The following is a 14,251-nucleotide window of genomic DNA, read 5'->3' on the forward strand; positions in this document are numbered from 1 at the left end:
GAAGAACCTTAAAAGTCTTTGTCTCTTGAATTATACAGCATATTGATTAACCTCCTTAAGGTGAATTGGCTCATTATCAGGTAAGTTAAAGTTGGAATCAGTGTATGGAGTCACTAAATTACAGCCGATATTTTAAAAGTGGTTGACAGGCAAGACAAGACACAAGAATGATTCAAGAATGTTAATTTATATATAAATATATATATATATGTCATTTTTGCGACAACATCACAACAGCACCAAAGTGAACCCCATTTCCATCAGTTGCTGCATGGATAGAATGGCTGTAGGCTTCAACTCTAGAGAAAGAGAGAGCGAGAGACAGAGAGAGATAAATAAGAAACATTTGTTTAACATATTCAACTGGAATATATATATATATATATATATATATATGAAAAGTGAAAGTCCTTGCAGCATGTGGTGCATCTCTTCAATTCGGGCAGGGATCTCCCTTTTTGGATTGTTATATGTATCTTGAAAAAGAGAGAGCCTACTTGTTAGAATATTTTGAGATCATGAAAATATCGCTAGTGCCTTTTTTAATCATCTGTCCTACAATGAGCCTAACCAAATCCATAAAATCACTTCATATTGGCCATGCAGAACATGACAGAAACGAACACATGATATCAATGGACTGTATGTGGAGTAGACCTGCAGATTAGGCCAAATTGTAACAAGCTATTAAAATGGCCAAATGCCTCATTCATCATTGCAAAACAATGGCAAAACAACAGGCTAACACATAATGCAACTAGGCAGTCAGTGCAGTTTAATTATGAAAGATATTTTATACATAAATATGGTAAAACAACGACTATTAAGCCAGTATTCACACTAATACATTAAGGTAAATCTTACAAACCTTACATCAACCATACTCTTGTCATCTGATAAGTTTAATTAATGTGCAGGCTAGGTTCACTTATAATACTTCGTCATTAAAACTCAACAAGGATTTATGAAATCATGGCCACGAATTAACATCGTAGTAATTAATAAAACTAGCTCACAAATTCTTAATTTGGTGGGAATTAATCATTAATTCATAGTTAGCAGTTCGCACTATGTAGTCTTCGCACGGTTAAAACGTTATAAAATAAAACTAAATTAAATATTGGTACTCACCGTCTGATTGCTGTCCACGTCGTCCATCTTTAATTAGTGTTGATCCAGTACGGTAGGTGGCGCTGTCACAAAAAAACTAGGATCCTAAAGCTGCGATCCAAGAACTGTGGTCCTGAAACTGCAGCCTCCGTTTGTGCAGGAATACCCTTCTCCATCACAGACAGTGTGTGGACCTGGAGTTTGGCACATGCCCAGTCTGTTCTGTTCTCGTGCTAGGCGTGTTGCATTCTGATTGGATCATTGGACAGTAGGGCTGGGATAAACGATTAATCTAGCGATTATTTTTTCGATGCATCGATTAATCTAACGATTAATTTTTCAGGCCGATTCGATTTCGATTATCTCCCCATTAATTGACTACTAACAATTTATACATGTTGATTTACATATCTGAATGAAAAAAACATGAATTCCTTAACATTGCAATATATGTTTATTGCTCTTAAAATTACAAAATAAAAGACTGACTAAGAATGCATTACTTTGCACTTGTATAGAGATAGCATTCAATAAAACCTTGAAGCCTTGAAAACACATAGCTTACTGAAACAAGCTTACTGAACACATAGGGCCTAGCTTACTGAAAAAAGTTCTTCTTTCAGATGAAAATAACAACAACTTGATGTCTAGCATTCAATAAAAAAGGTCACCCAAAATACTTGTTTAGAGCAATTGAAAGAATACAGTAACCAATGTAAACTTGAGTGCTTTTCCAAAAAAAAAAAAAAAAAAAAAAAAAAAAAAAATTAACAGTGGGAGCCAGCAGCCTGTCATGGAGAAAAATAAAATCTCCGAATGCTCCACGTGAAACTTTGGCGTTCCGCCCTTTTTCTATCGTGTCTAATGATTTTGGTAAATATGCACGAGGGAGGGAGGGAGAGAGAGAAAGAGAGAGAGAGAGAGAGAGAGAGAGAGAGAGAGAGAGAGCGAGCGCTCGTGTAGTTTGAATACTGTGAGTGCGCGAGCGCGCGTGAAACTTTGGTGTTTTTCTATCGTGTTTAATGATTTTGATTAATATGCACGAGGGAGAGAGAGAGCAAGAAGCGCTCGTGTTGTTTGAAGAGTGTGCGCGCAGCCGGGGCTCTCTCTCCTACGCGCCCTGTCAGGCGCAGCAAAGTCATTCTATTCTACATCACTCACCGATCAAATAAGGCTTTGACAGCCGCCAAAAAAAAAGATCAATGCAGAAAAACCCCTGGATTGGTTATATAACGTTGGACAGAATGTTGATCCGGCCATCGCGTATATTCAGCGCACATAAGGTAAGCATTTTGCAAACGTTTTTTAGAGAAATAAAAACAGGTCGACGAATCGATGCGCATATTTTTCGTCGAAGTATTTTTTGCGTCGACGTCGTCGACGTCATCGATGACCTCGACGCGTTGTCCCAGCCCTATTGGACAGCATACTGCGGGAGGTCAGGTCCGCGGGAAATCGTGTTATAAAGCCATTTAGAAATCGCGCACGCTCAAATCGTGATTTTATGACGATTTCTATTAATCGCACAGCCCTAGAATGAACAGGCAATGAACAGAAAATAACTCGGGCTGGCACCGCTCAGCAAAAGCAGATCCAGGCAGAGTTCGGCAGCGAGTAGACAGTCAGCGGAGCAAGCAGTCAGGAGGGGACATGTTGACAGCCATTTATGCATGTTTGAATTTGTTGTTTTGTAGCATATGCAGCAAAAATATAAATTGGTGGTTTATTCCTTAGTTACAGTTAAATATTTATTTTTTGTTATTTAATTACATTATATATAAAATGGTGTTATTATGTTATTACATTTTTACATATATTAACAATATTATTATTTCTTTTAATAGTAATTGGCGGCCCACCTGCAATACCACCGCCCACAGGTTGAAAAGCACTGATCTAGACTTTGAAATCACATTCACAGAACAATATATATATATATATATATATATATATATACACACACATACGTATATAAATATATATATATATATATATATATATATATATATATATATATATATATATATATATATAACTTTAGTAACACTTTACAGTAAGATTTCATTTACAAACATTAACTATGTTAACATGAACAATAATTATATAGCATTCATTCATGTCAGTTAATATTCCAAACTTAAACATTAAAACATTGTATTGTTGTGATTTTTTTTTTCAAGCACATTTTACCAATTCCAAACCATATCAGTTCATAAATACAGCTATAAATGTTTTGTTCTTGAGCTATAAAGTTCAATCATTGTATTTTCATACTTTATGTATAATTACGTTATTTTCAAACCAGTTATTTAGGAGTTGTCAGTGGTTCATGAGATCATTAAGAAAGTGAAATTAAATGATTAATAAACTATTTTAGTGTAAATATATAAATCTTATTATTTAGACACATGATAATAGTTGGTCAGTGTGTTAATAACTGCTTTATTAACATATATTCCTGCTGTAGTTTATGATAAAACATTTAGTAGTTTCCAGCTATCTATTTTTTTTAACTCAACTAAAGTGAGGACTCTTTATACATTTAAAGCATTCACAAAGGAGATTTAAAGGAACATTCATCTACCAAAGCAAAAAGTTAAACAAAACACAGAGGGATACAGAACACAGAAATATTTTTTTCAAGATGGAAACAATGAAACTGTACAGCTGTACACTTGATAAAAAAAAATAAAAAAAAAAAAAAAAAAATATATATATATATATATATATATATATATATATATATATATATATATATATATATATATATGTATATGTGTGTGTACTGGCTTTCCAATGTTGTTGATAATAGGAGTAAGCAAGTTTAAAACACGTACAAACAGAGTCCATTCAGACGGATGTAAATGCATAACAAGTGTCTTTCTTTATTACTTGAGCTCCATTAAACATGATTTCAAACTTCTTGTGGGCTCTCCTTGTTCACATGTACACACAAAGCCATACCTTATGGACTGCATACAACCAGAATCCTCTTTGCGAGCTAATCTGCATTACACTCAAAAACTGTGCTTCCCAGTTACCAACACACACACTTGTTGCTCAGGTTCTCTATTTAAACATAGCCACAGCACCACCCAGTGGACAAAACCTTTACCCTCCCCAAAATGGCTCCTACTATATATATTCTTAGGAAGATAACTGGCCCTTTACTCTCCTTCGTAATAAATGTGCTTATAAACCAAGAACAAGTTATTCATAGCTGTATTTATAAGCTGCTTACTAATGACTATTAATGTTGGGACAAGACTTTATAAAGCATGAACTGACAATTTACTAATGAGTGCAGTTATTATGAAGTGTTACCAATGCTTTTACTAATGTTAACAAATTAGACATTATTTTACAGTGTTATCAAATACTTTAATGAATTATAAGTGTTTTGTAATGATTTTATTGACCTATAAGCATTTGTGAAAGTTCTGCTTGCATTTCAGCTTAGTCTTCATCTGTGAGCTGAACAGTTTTACTGTTACATCCATGAGATTATGTAAATTCAGATAAATGTCATGTCACAGGATGTCATAGGTCAATATCAAATGAGTTTGAAATTATTATTTGCTGCACAAATAAGGATTTTTAGGATTTTTAAAAATATAAAAAATATAAGGATAAGGCCTAAGAGATTTCTATGTGAGTGGCTAAATTTGTTTTCGTTTTCACAATTATAATACATAAAATATGTTATATAAATAAAATACATTATATAATATATTATATAAAATGTATAAAAACGTACAACAGTTATTGTTTTCCAATGTCTTTTTTATTTATGTATTTATTTTTAATTTAAAATAAATAATTAAATTAAATTAAATTAAATAATAATTTAATTTACATTTTAAAAAATTAGCCTACTTCAATCCTTCTAAACAGCTTGAATAAAACCTGTTAATATTTATTATAGACCACTGTAACTGTCTATAATCTAACAAACAAGTTTATTATGAAAATAAAAGTGTGGACACCAGATAAATTGGAAAATAAAGAAATTGCTAACAATAGTATAATAGAGCATGTTTTAGGTTTTTAGGTGTTTAGATGCAGAAATTGACAAATCTAATGTAAAATAAAATGTCAATGATTTAATTAAATATAGATTAATTCTTGTTAGAGCAAAATAATAATAATAATAATACATACATACATACATACATAAAAAAACAGCCAAGACGAATGATTTTCTGTTTTTTATATAGATTATAATGAAGACAAAAGCAGCTGGTAAATGCGGTCACTTTAATATTCAAATCCAGTATCATGATCAACTTCAGATTTATTTCTCAACAGTTTATGTTCACGTGGCTGTTTTCGTTCATATTCTCCAAGCTATTATGTATTTTGAAATAATCTGTTAAATAGTCTTTAATTTGCACACTTAAACAGCTAATAAACACCTGAATTTAGGTCTTGTTGTTTTATAATGGGTGGATTGTGTGCATTCGCTGTAATATTTTATTTTAAAAAGCTCTTAAACAAGAATATAAATATTTTTTTTCTGATCTCGTGACACTGCACGCACTGATCGGAGGCGGTGATTTCGACCATAAGTCGTGGCCTAATGGTTAGAGAGTCGGACTCGCAATTGAAAGGTTGTGAGTTCGATTCTCGGGCCGGCAGGAATTGTAGGTGGGGGGAGTACATGAACAGTGCTCTCTCCACCCTCAATACCACGACTTAGGTGCCCTTGAGCAAGGCATCGAACCCCCAACTGCTCCCCATGCGCCGCAGCATAAATGGCTGCCCACTGCTCCGGGTGTGTGTTCACAGTGTGTGTGTGTGTGTGTGTTCACTGCTCTGTGTGTGTGCACTTCGGATGGGTTAAATGCAGTGCACGAATTCTGAGTATGGGTCACCATACTTGGCTGAATGCCACGTCACTTTCACTTTCAGATAGTGTCAGAGAGGCTGCCGCGAATATTTCATTTTCACACTTTACAATCACAAACATCTGAATTTAGCTCTTGGTGTGTTCTAATTGGTGGATTGTGTGATATTGCCGTAATATTTTATTCTTAAAAGTTACAAAAAAAAGAATAAATTTGTTTGTTATGATCTCGTGACTCCACACGCTCGTGATCACAGCGGTGATTCATCTCTCGTATTTCTCACATATCTCTGGCCAGAAATCAATTATTAATGAGCCCTGACCAGGTAATAATCAGATATGTTGGTTTAGCTTGTCAGTGTGAAATAAATCTAAGTATTTATTTGTATTTTTAACCAATTTAAAAGTGAAACTAAGAGAGACTCCACCCTTTCAGCCCGGGAATTGTTCCTTTAGGGGCGCAATTTCTCTCAGACAATGGAAGTCTCAGCACATATACTCAAACAGAGGGACAAAGTGAGATGAGATGTCTGACAGTATTTACATTTTCTATTAACCATACAGTGTTGTAAAGTCGTGAAACTATGCACATTTCCTCAGAATAACTTTTTTCTGTATGAAAAAAGGTTTTGAAGTGTTTGGAAGCTGCAATTTAAAAATACAATACAATTAATGATTCCCTTTTTACTGTCATTTCAAAAAATCACCCCGACAAACCCGTTCAAGATATCCAAAATCCATTCACAATTTAAGTTCCTCAATGTTTTGGCATCATGTAGACAAAGTTTGGTGTGTCAAGTTTACTTCTCCTCTCAGGAGTATTCATTAATTCACATCTATATTTTCTCAAAAATCCACATTAAAATCAAAATAGCTGACTTCCTGTTGGTCTTAGCTGATGACTGTGAATTAGAAAGTTGTCCGTCTTGATAAGAACAGTGTATGTACCGAGTTTGGTCTCTGTAGCTAAAACTAACCCCCCCACTTTTGACAAAAGGTGGCACTATAGAGTGCCTCTTCCACGCCCTTTTAAAAGCTTTTGCTAGTGTCTACCTATCACTAATACTGATATGTGTTTTGAGTTTTGTGTAATTCTGGGCCTGTTATCTGCCTCAAAATCACCAGAACAGAATATTCAAGTTTGACACGTTGCCATGGCAACACTATATTAAATATCAATATGCCATTGTCATTATTCTGATGAAGTTTGAAGCAAATCGAGTAAAAATAAGGTGCTTAATTCAAAGCATTTTGAAAATTACACACTTCATGCTGCCAGTTGGTGGCGCTATAATGTTGACTCCTAATAGTCACATTCATAGGATCGGTATCATACAACGAACAAACCAATGGAGTTAATCAAACTCAGGAAATGTATGTGGATGTCATTAGGCATTTCCTGTTTCTAATTTTTTGCCCTAATTTCAACGCATCGCCACAGGCAAACTGTTTGAGATATCAAAAAAATCCCCTGACAATTTTGCATCCTCAATGTCATGAGATCATGTTCACAGAGTTTCGAGACAAACGATTGAAATTCCTCAGAGGAGTATTTCAAATTCCAGAGCATGCTTTTTTTAAACAGCCCTGAATAGCTGACTTCCTGTTGGGCGGAGCCTATGACAGAGCGTGAAAGTTGTTCGACTCGATGAGATCTATAAGTGTACTGAGTTTCATTTAAATACATGCAAGCATGTGTGAGCTATGGTTCACGATTTCTGACTGTGTTCCAGGGGGCGCTGTAGAGCCCCTGTGCCATGCCCGGGTCCCAGCCTCTGCAGCGTCCTGATGGCCGCAGATTCCAATGTGTGTGCCAGTTTTCAAGAGTTTTGAGCTTGTTAAGGCCCCCCAACACCCCCAAAAGTAAAAAGAAAAAGAAAAGAAAATAAAAAAATAAGAATAATCCTTAGGGGAACAATAGGGCTCTTCGCCCCTTCGGGCTTGAGCCCTAATAATAATAAGAATAATCCCTAAGGAAACAATAGGGCTCTTCGCCCCTTCTGGCTTGAGCCCTAAAAAGTCTGGTCATTGGTCTGATGGCTTCTATTGTTTGAATAAAAGCATCTGCTAAATGATTAAATGTAAAAATGCAAATAGCTTGTTTTGGCTAATTTAGAAAAAAAGAAAAAAACAGAAGTAAACAGCTAGTAGACTTAAAACAAACGCCGTAATGTGTATTTTGGACATTTCCTTCCCGTTAGAGCATAAAAAGACATGGAAGCAAAATAAACCAAAATCTCAAAATTGAACAGTACACTAATTGTCCTGCCTTAAACAACAACTACATACTTTTGATCTCTGGCTCCTCATCTAAAAACGAACTATTCTATTAGGATGTTGTATGCTGATAGATCTTAGCAGCCCTCCCTCATATGTGAAACAAAGGTCTTGTCACCATCAGTTTGTTGTCATCTATTGAAAAATCTAACAACATGAAACAATTGGGTGAATGTGAGGGAATTATCCCTGCATACATCTGCATATATCTCCCATTATACAGAAATGTTTAGTTTAAAAGGTTTTATTTATTTATTTATTTATCACAGTGCCAGTCTGTCTAAAAGGCTTAATTAAACAGTGTAGCTCCATGAGTATGCATTTCTATACCTGGAATAGAAAACATTTAAATAAAGTTGTGGGCTACACACACACATACACACTTATATCAAAGTATGTCCTCGCATGTGAAGATTGTCTTTGACAGGCACAGTGTGTTGCAAGCACATTTGCTTGGCCTCAACAATGCCAGCAAGGGTCACTTAGATATATATATATATATATATACACATATACATAAACCAAATAGACATTTAACATCTTAAAATTCTTATAAATTTTTGACAGCCCTAAATATAAAATAGCCATACATATATCTCAAATTTGTATTCTAGACATTTTAATCTTGCTACTAATTTCTGTTTTTGCATTGCAGTCACTGTGGTGGAAGAGGCCCCTCATGGCTCTACTGGTATTGCAGTAGGGGTTGTCTTGGTCATAATTGCTATTGCAGGGCTTGCCACATTTTTGTTTTTTAAGAGAATCCCTAGGCCTGTGATTGGAGAATGTACGTTTGACAACAGACTCTACATAAATTCTGACCTGATACGGTCTCCTGCCACTAATGATACAAAGGGACTTGTTGCAAATATTGAACAGAATGAGCATGCTTAGCAAAAACATACACACTTTGACATACAGATATACACAAACATGCACACAACCCCCTAACTATGACAGTAGGGGAAGTGGCCCTATTAAATCCCATTCAAACCTAAGTTTTAAACTTGAGAATACAGTACCTCATATATCTGGGGAGGGCTTCTAAAATACATGTTTATCATTTAATCCCACCTGTGTTCCAGATGATCCTACCGTGTGTTTATGTATGAATGCTCCTTATTTTATAATAACTTCCTTTTTGATTTGTCATTTTCCCAAATAATTAAATAATCCATGATCAAACTAGACAAACATGGATAACAGTTTTAGATACAGTTTAACAAGTCTGTACAGTTTAAAAAAAACTTTTGAATATGAATGTTTCCTTAATTATATCACGGTTTCTGTAACCTGTACTTGCTTCATAAACCTATGCAAATAAACATGCATTAGGCCTCTCTCTCTCTCTCTCTCTCTCTCTCTCTCTCTCTATATATATATATATATATATATATATATATATATATATAGATGAAATCACCCAGTATTTCTTTAAAATACCAATAATCAAAAATATAGTTGAATTAGGATTTTTTAATCTCATAATGTATGGAATTAATGTTTGGAATGTATGTGATTTATATAGAGAACAGAGGACATTTGGGGTTGTCATCTGGAAGACACACACATATACGGTACAGACCAAAAGTTTGGACACACCTTCTCTTTCAAAGAGTTTTCATTATTTTCATGACTATGAAAATTGTAGAGTCACACTGAAGGCATCAAGGGCTATTTGACCAAGAAGGAGAGTGATGGGGTGCTGCGCCAGATGACCTGGCCTCCACAGTCACCGGACCTGAACCCAATCGAGATGGTTTAGGGGTGAGCTGGACCGCAGGCAGAAGGCAAAAGGGCCAACAAGTGCTAAGCATATCTCGGGGAACTCCTTCAAGACTGTTGGAAGACCATTTCAGGTGACTACCTCTTGAAGCTCATAAAGAGAATGCCAAGAGTGTGCAAAGCAGTAATCAAAGCAAAATGTGGCTACTTTGAAGAACCTAGAATATGACATATTTTCAGTTGTTTCACACTTTTTTGTTATGTATATAATTCCATATATAATTCCACATGTGTTAATTCATAGTTTTGATGTCTTCAGTGTGAATCTACAATTTTCATAGTCATGAAAATAAAGAAAACTCTTTGAATGAGACGGTGTGTCCAAAATTTTGGTCTGTACTGTATATAATCCTGAAAATAACTAGATACGTCTTACTTTGTCTTTCCCATATGGAATGCAACCCATGTATGTTGTGAAGAAGATACATTCCTTTTGAAAGATACTGTACTTATAATTTTGTGAAATCCAAATAAGACTTACAGACTTTTTCCATGTATATTCAATGAGCCATAAACAATTATTTCACATATGGAACAGTCCCTAGGACACTAACAGTTTACAGGTAGGATACTAAAGGATACATAGGATATTAAAGAGACCATTGTACTGACTCTGTCACTGAAATGTCAGAGGAAAGATGCTCAGAGTCCTTGTCCACCTGCTTGAACATGGCATAGATCTGCTGCAGGAAAGCATGATGACTGCAGATTTGACCAGAGTGATAAACTGCTATGTCCATAATGTAAGATGCTTAAGACAGTGCTACAGGAAGACAAGAAGAACAAGAGGTATCCTTGTAGTGCCAAAGCAGGAGTAACTTTGTATCCCTGAGAAATGTCCAGGAACTTGCCAATGCCAAGGTGGAAAAGTAGGGTAACGTCTCACAGCAAGTACTGGAACATCTAGTGCAGTCCGTGAGGATGAGAAACATTGTAGAACTTAAAGCAGCTAGTGGCCACACAAGATACTCTCTACAACTTTTGATATTGACCCCCTCCTTTTTCATGGACTCATTATTCCATTAAATGTCTGTGAATCTTGTTCAGTTTGTGCATTTATAAATACGTCTCTGTTATATATGTAACCCACTCATGGCCTAGTGGTTAGAGATTATGACTCCTAACCCTAGGGTTGTGGGTTTGAATCTCGGGACAGCAATACAACGACTTAGGTGCCCTTGAGCAGAGAATCGAACCCCCAACAGCGGTGATCATGGCAGCTCAGCGGTGGTACAGGAACTGTGGCAACCGGACATGACGTCTCCGTTCCCTCCTTCAGGGAACGAGGGTTACATACATAACTGAGATGTTTACCTTTCAGTCGGTCACTCTTGATGTCACGTCGGTGATGACCGACAAATTTGGATCACGACCAACACGCCACAGGTGCTGCCCCCTCCAGTGCCCTGTGTAGGCCTCCTGATCCTTCTTATAAGGCAGACGATAGGGCAGGACTCTACACAGTCGACTACAGTTGTTCCTCGCAACCCAACAGAAGGACTTGGATAACACTGGGAAAGCATGCCCTTTCATTTGGAAGAGGACACATTGCGTATGTCAGAGGGCAAGGACTACTGCTATCAACTCGAGGCTGTTGATATGCTAATGCAGTCGGGGGCCTGTCCAAACTCCTGAGACTGCGTGAATATTGCATGTGGTCCCCCAGCTGGTGTCCGAGGCATCCGTGAATACCCCAGTATGCCTGGATACCGGTTTCATGGCAACTCCTGCACAAAGAAACGAGGGAACTGACCAAGGGGCTTGAAGGTTCTGTTGCAGGCCAGTATAATCTTAATGTATAGTATAGTCCCACCTCAGGATTTGAATGAACCGAAAGAAATGGACACTCCCTCCACACTGTGAATGAGTGGAGTGCTTGAGAGGTGACAAACTCCTTCTGGAGAAATCATCCCCATAACGAACACTGGATCGCAGCAAAGGCAGAGGGACCCCACAGTGTTTGACAAAAGAGTCTTTCATGCAACTCCGAGATGGTCATGTCCCCACAAATAGATGTGCCATGAGTGAATGTCCATTAATGCTTGCTCAGTGTGCTCAATGCCCAAACATGTGAGACAATGACCGTCACAAGGCCCCAAATAGTAACCATACCCAGAAACGCATGGGTGATAAGACATCTTTAAAAAGACATGATCACCCATGTTGTTCTTTTAGAGAAATACTCTTTGTTCTGAAGCACCCAGTGAAGCTGGCCACAGCACACTCCTGATGTGGCTGTCTGCATGAAGATGATTGTTGTCGCAGTGCTACTTTGACCACCACTGCTGTGCCGTAATGTCCACACTTGCTGACTCTCTGCTTTGCAACACAGTAGTAGAGAGCAATAGTGATGCACTACTGCTCACCTCAGAAGTGAAATAATGAATGAATGTGGTGCACCTGCTGCCTCTTATACTCACGCAGTGATCAACGGCAGCTGGATGCACTAATCACATGCCAATGTGCATTGGCTCATTGAAAACTTGAAGTGGATTGGTCTATTATCACCAACGCAACTGAAAGGGAACTGTATTTACACGTTAAGATACTTAATAAAAATAAATGCAGTTGAATGAAAGGACATTTATTTAATTTTTTTTTTTTTTTTTTTTTGCTTAATTTTCCTCGATGGTCCACATAAAATAATTGATGTCTTCAGGAGGGACCACAGACAGCATGCATACATGTGCAAGGTGAAATGTTAAGACAAAAGGGTCCACTAGATGGAACTAATAGTGTTGAACTCATCAATCCGCACTCATCCGTGGTTGAGTATACTTTGAAAACTGTTTGGATATGGCTGTGTGCGTGTTGGAGCGGAATGCAGAAAATGAAGTATACCTGGTCTTTAACCCAGCTGTCCAGGAAGGCAGGATGAAGATAAATAAAAAAGAGTCACACAGCAACAGTTACAATCTTCTTTTATCCCATCCTTGACCATGTAACTAAAATCCAAATGTGAGACATTCAAACTGACATATCAGCAGATAACAGCTTTACTAAAGGTGTGACAATTAGCAGACCCCCAGTTTCCGGAAAATACACGGGTAATGTGTCCCGGCAATTGTTCCCGGGTTGTTAGATTTTGCACTTTCACACTGCCAGTGATTACCCGGAATATGTTCATGCGTTCACTCACAACCTGTAAAGGCAAGTTATCTTTCACTGAAGCTGGCGAACGATCTCAACTTCAGCGCAGATAGAGAGGAACTAACTGATCTCTGCTTCATTACAGTTTGCACATATTTTTCATCATGAACGTTGATCTGCCTTTAAAACAACTGGTAAAAGAGTCGCACAATAACGTGTGTCATCACTACGACACACCCTTTATGGCATTAGTTCTGGCTTTTGTTCACACAGAGATCGTTCCGGGACTAAAACTGGCAAAGTTACTAGGTACCCGACCAGGGATCAGTCCCGAAATCAATCCCGGGACGTGTTTGCTTTCACACAGAAGACGACCTGGCAATGTTGTGGCAATTTTTCAGGTTCAACATGCAGTGTGAAAGGGGCTTTTGAGGGTTGGAACAGGAAAGCACGTCTTATTTTCAACCCTGCAGAAGTTCCTACAAATGTATTGCAGTTTGCTTTCACCCTTCTGTCCGGGTGATCCCAAATCAGCTTAATGGGGTGCAACTCAAGATTGTGCTAGCTGTTTCATGATTTGAAAGGTACTGGCTCATTCTTTTCTTCTAAAGTCAGTTGCACATTGGAAAAGACTGCCAGTGTGGACTTGAATTTAAAGTTTGGTGTTTAAAAAAAAAAAAAAAAAAAAAAACGATTTAAAAGGTGATGTTATGAAATTTTCCAATATGTAGCATAGTCCAGACAGCCCAACTCTCATATTTTTCCATTAAATTAAATTTGGCCCAATTTGTTGTAAATCTAAATACTAACTTTTGGGGCTACATTAGTTTTCTTTCAGTAGTGGTAATTATGTTAATTAATTTGTTTACTATTATGATTTTGCTCATATTAGTAATACTGTATATATTTTGGTAATATTCATTTGTTTGTTTGTTTAGTTAATTGTTTTTATTTATATGCTTAGCCTTTATTTTGGTTAGTTTAATAGCTACAATGTTTGATTTAGACACCTGAGGGCAGTAGTGGGCACAGGTAAAGGTAAATATAGGTACGAAGTAGGAGGTGGCCTGTAGCACCTGGGTGATGGGCATATGGTTTTTAACCACGCAAGAGATGCTGTATTGTTTGCTCAGTTGGAAAAAA

The 14,251-nt window shown here is 36.9% G+C and overlaps 1 protein-coding gene across 1 annotated transcript in view; it reads left to right on the forward strand.

The window, feature by feature from the left end:
* The window catches only part of mrc1a (mannose receptor, C type 1a), a 245,865-nt gene extending 236,290 nt beyond the window's left edge, over window positions 1–9,575 (forward strand). The window contains exon 30 of the mRNA XM_059515824.1: window positions 8,889–9,575. Coding sequence (XP_059371807.1) covers window positions 8,889–9,127 — 239 coding nt within the window. The 3' untranslated portion in view covers window positions 9,128–9,575. The remainder of the gene's footprint in view (window positions 1–8,888) is intronic.
* The last annotated feature ends 4,676 nt before the right edge of the window (window positions 9,576–14,251 follow it).

This window comes from Carassius carassius, chromosome 2 (assembly GCF_963082965.1).
Source record: "Carassius carassius chromosome 2, fCarCar2.1, whole genome shotgun sequence".
Taxonomy (NCBI): domain Eukaryota; kingdom Metazoa; phylum Chordata; class Actinopteri; order Cypriniformes; family Cyprinidae; genus Carassius; species Carassius carassius.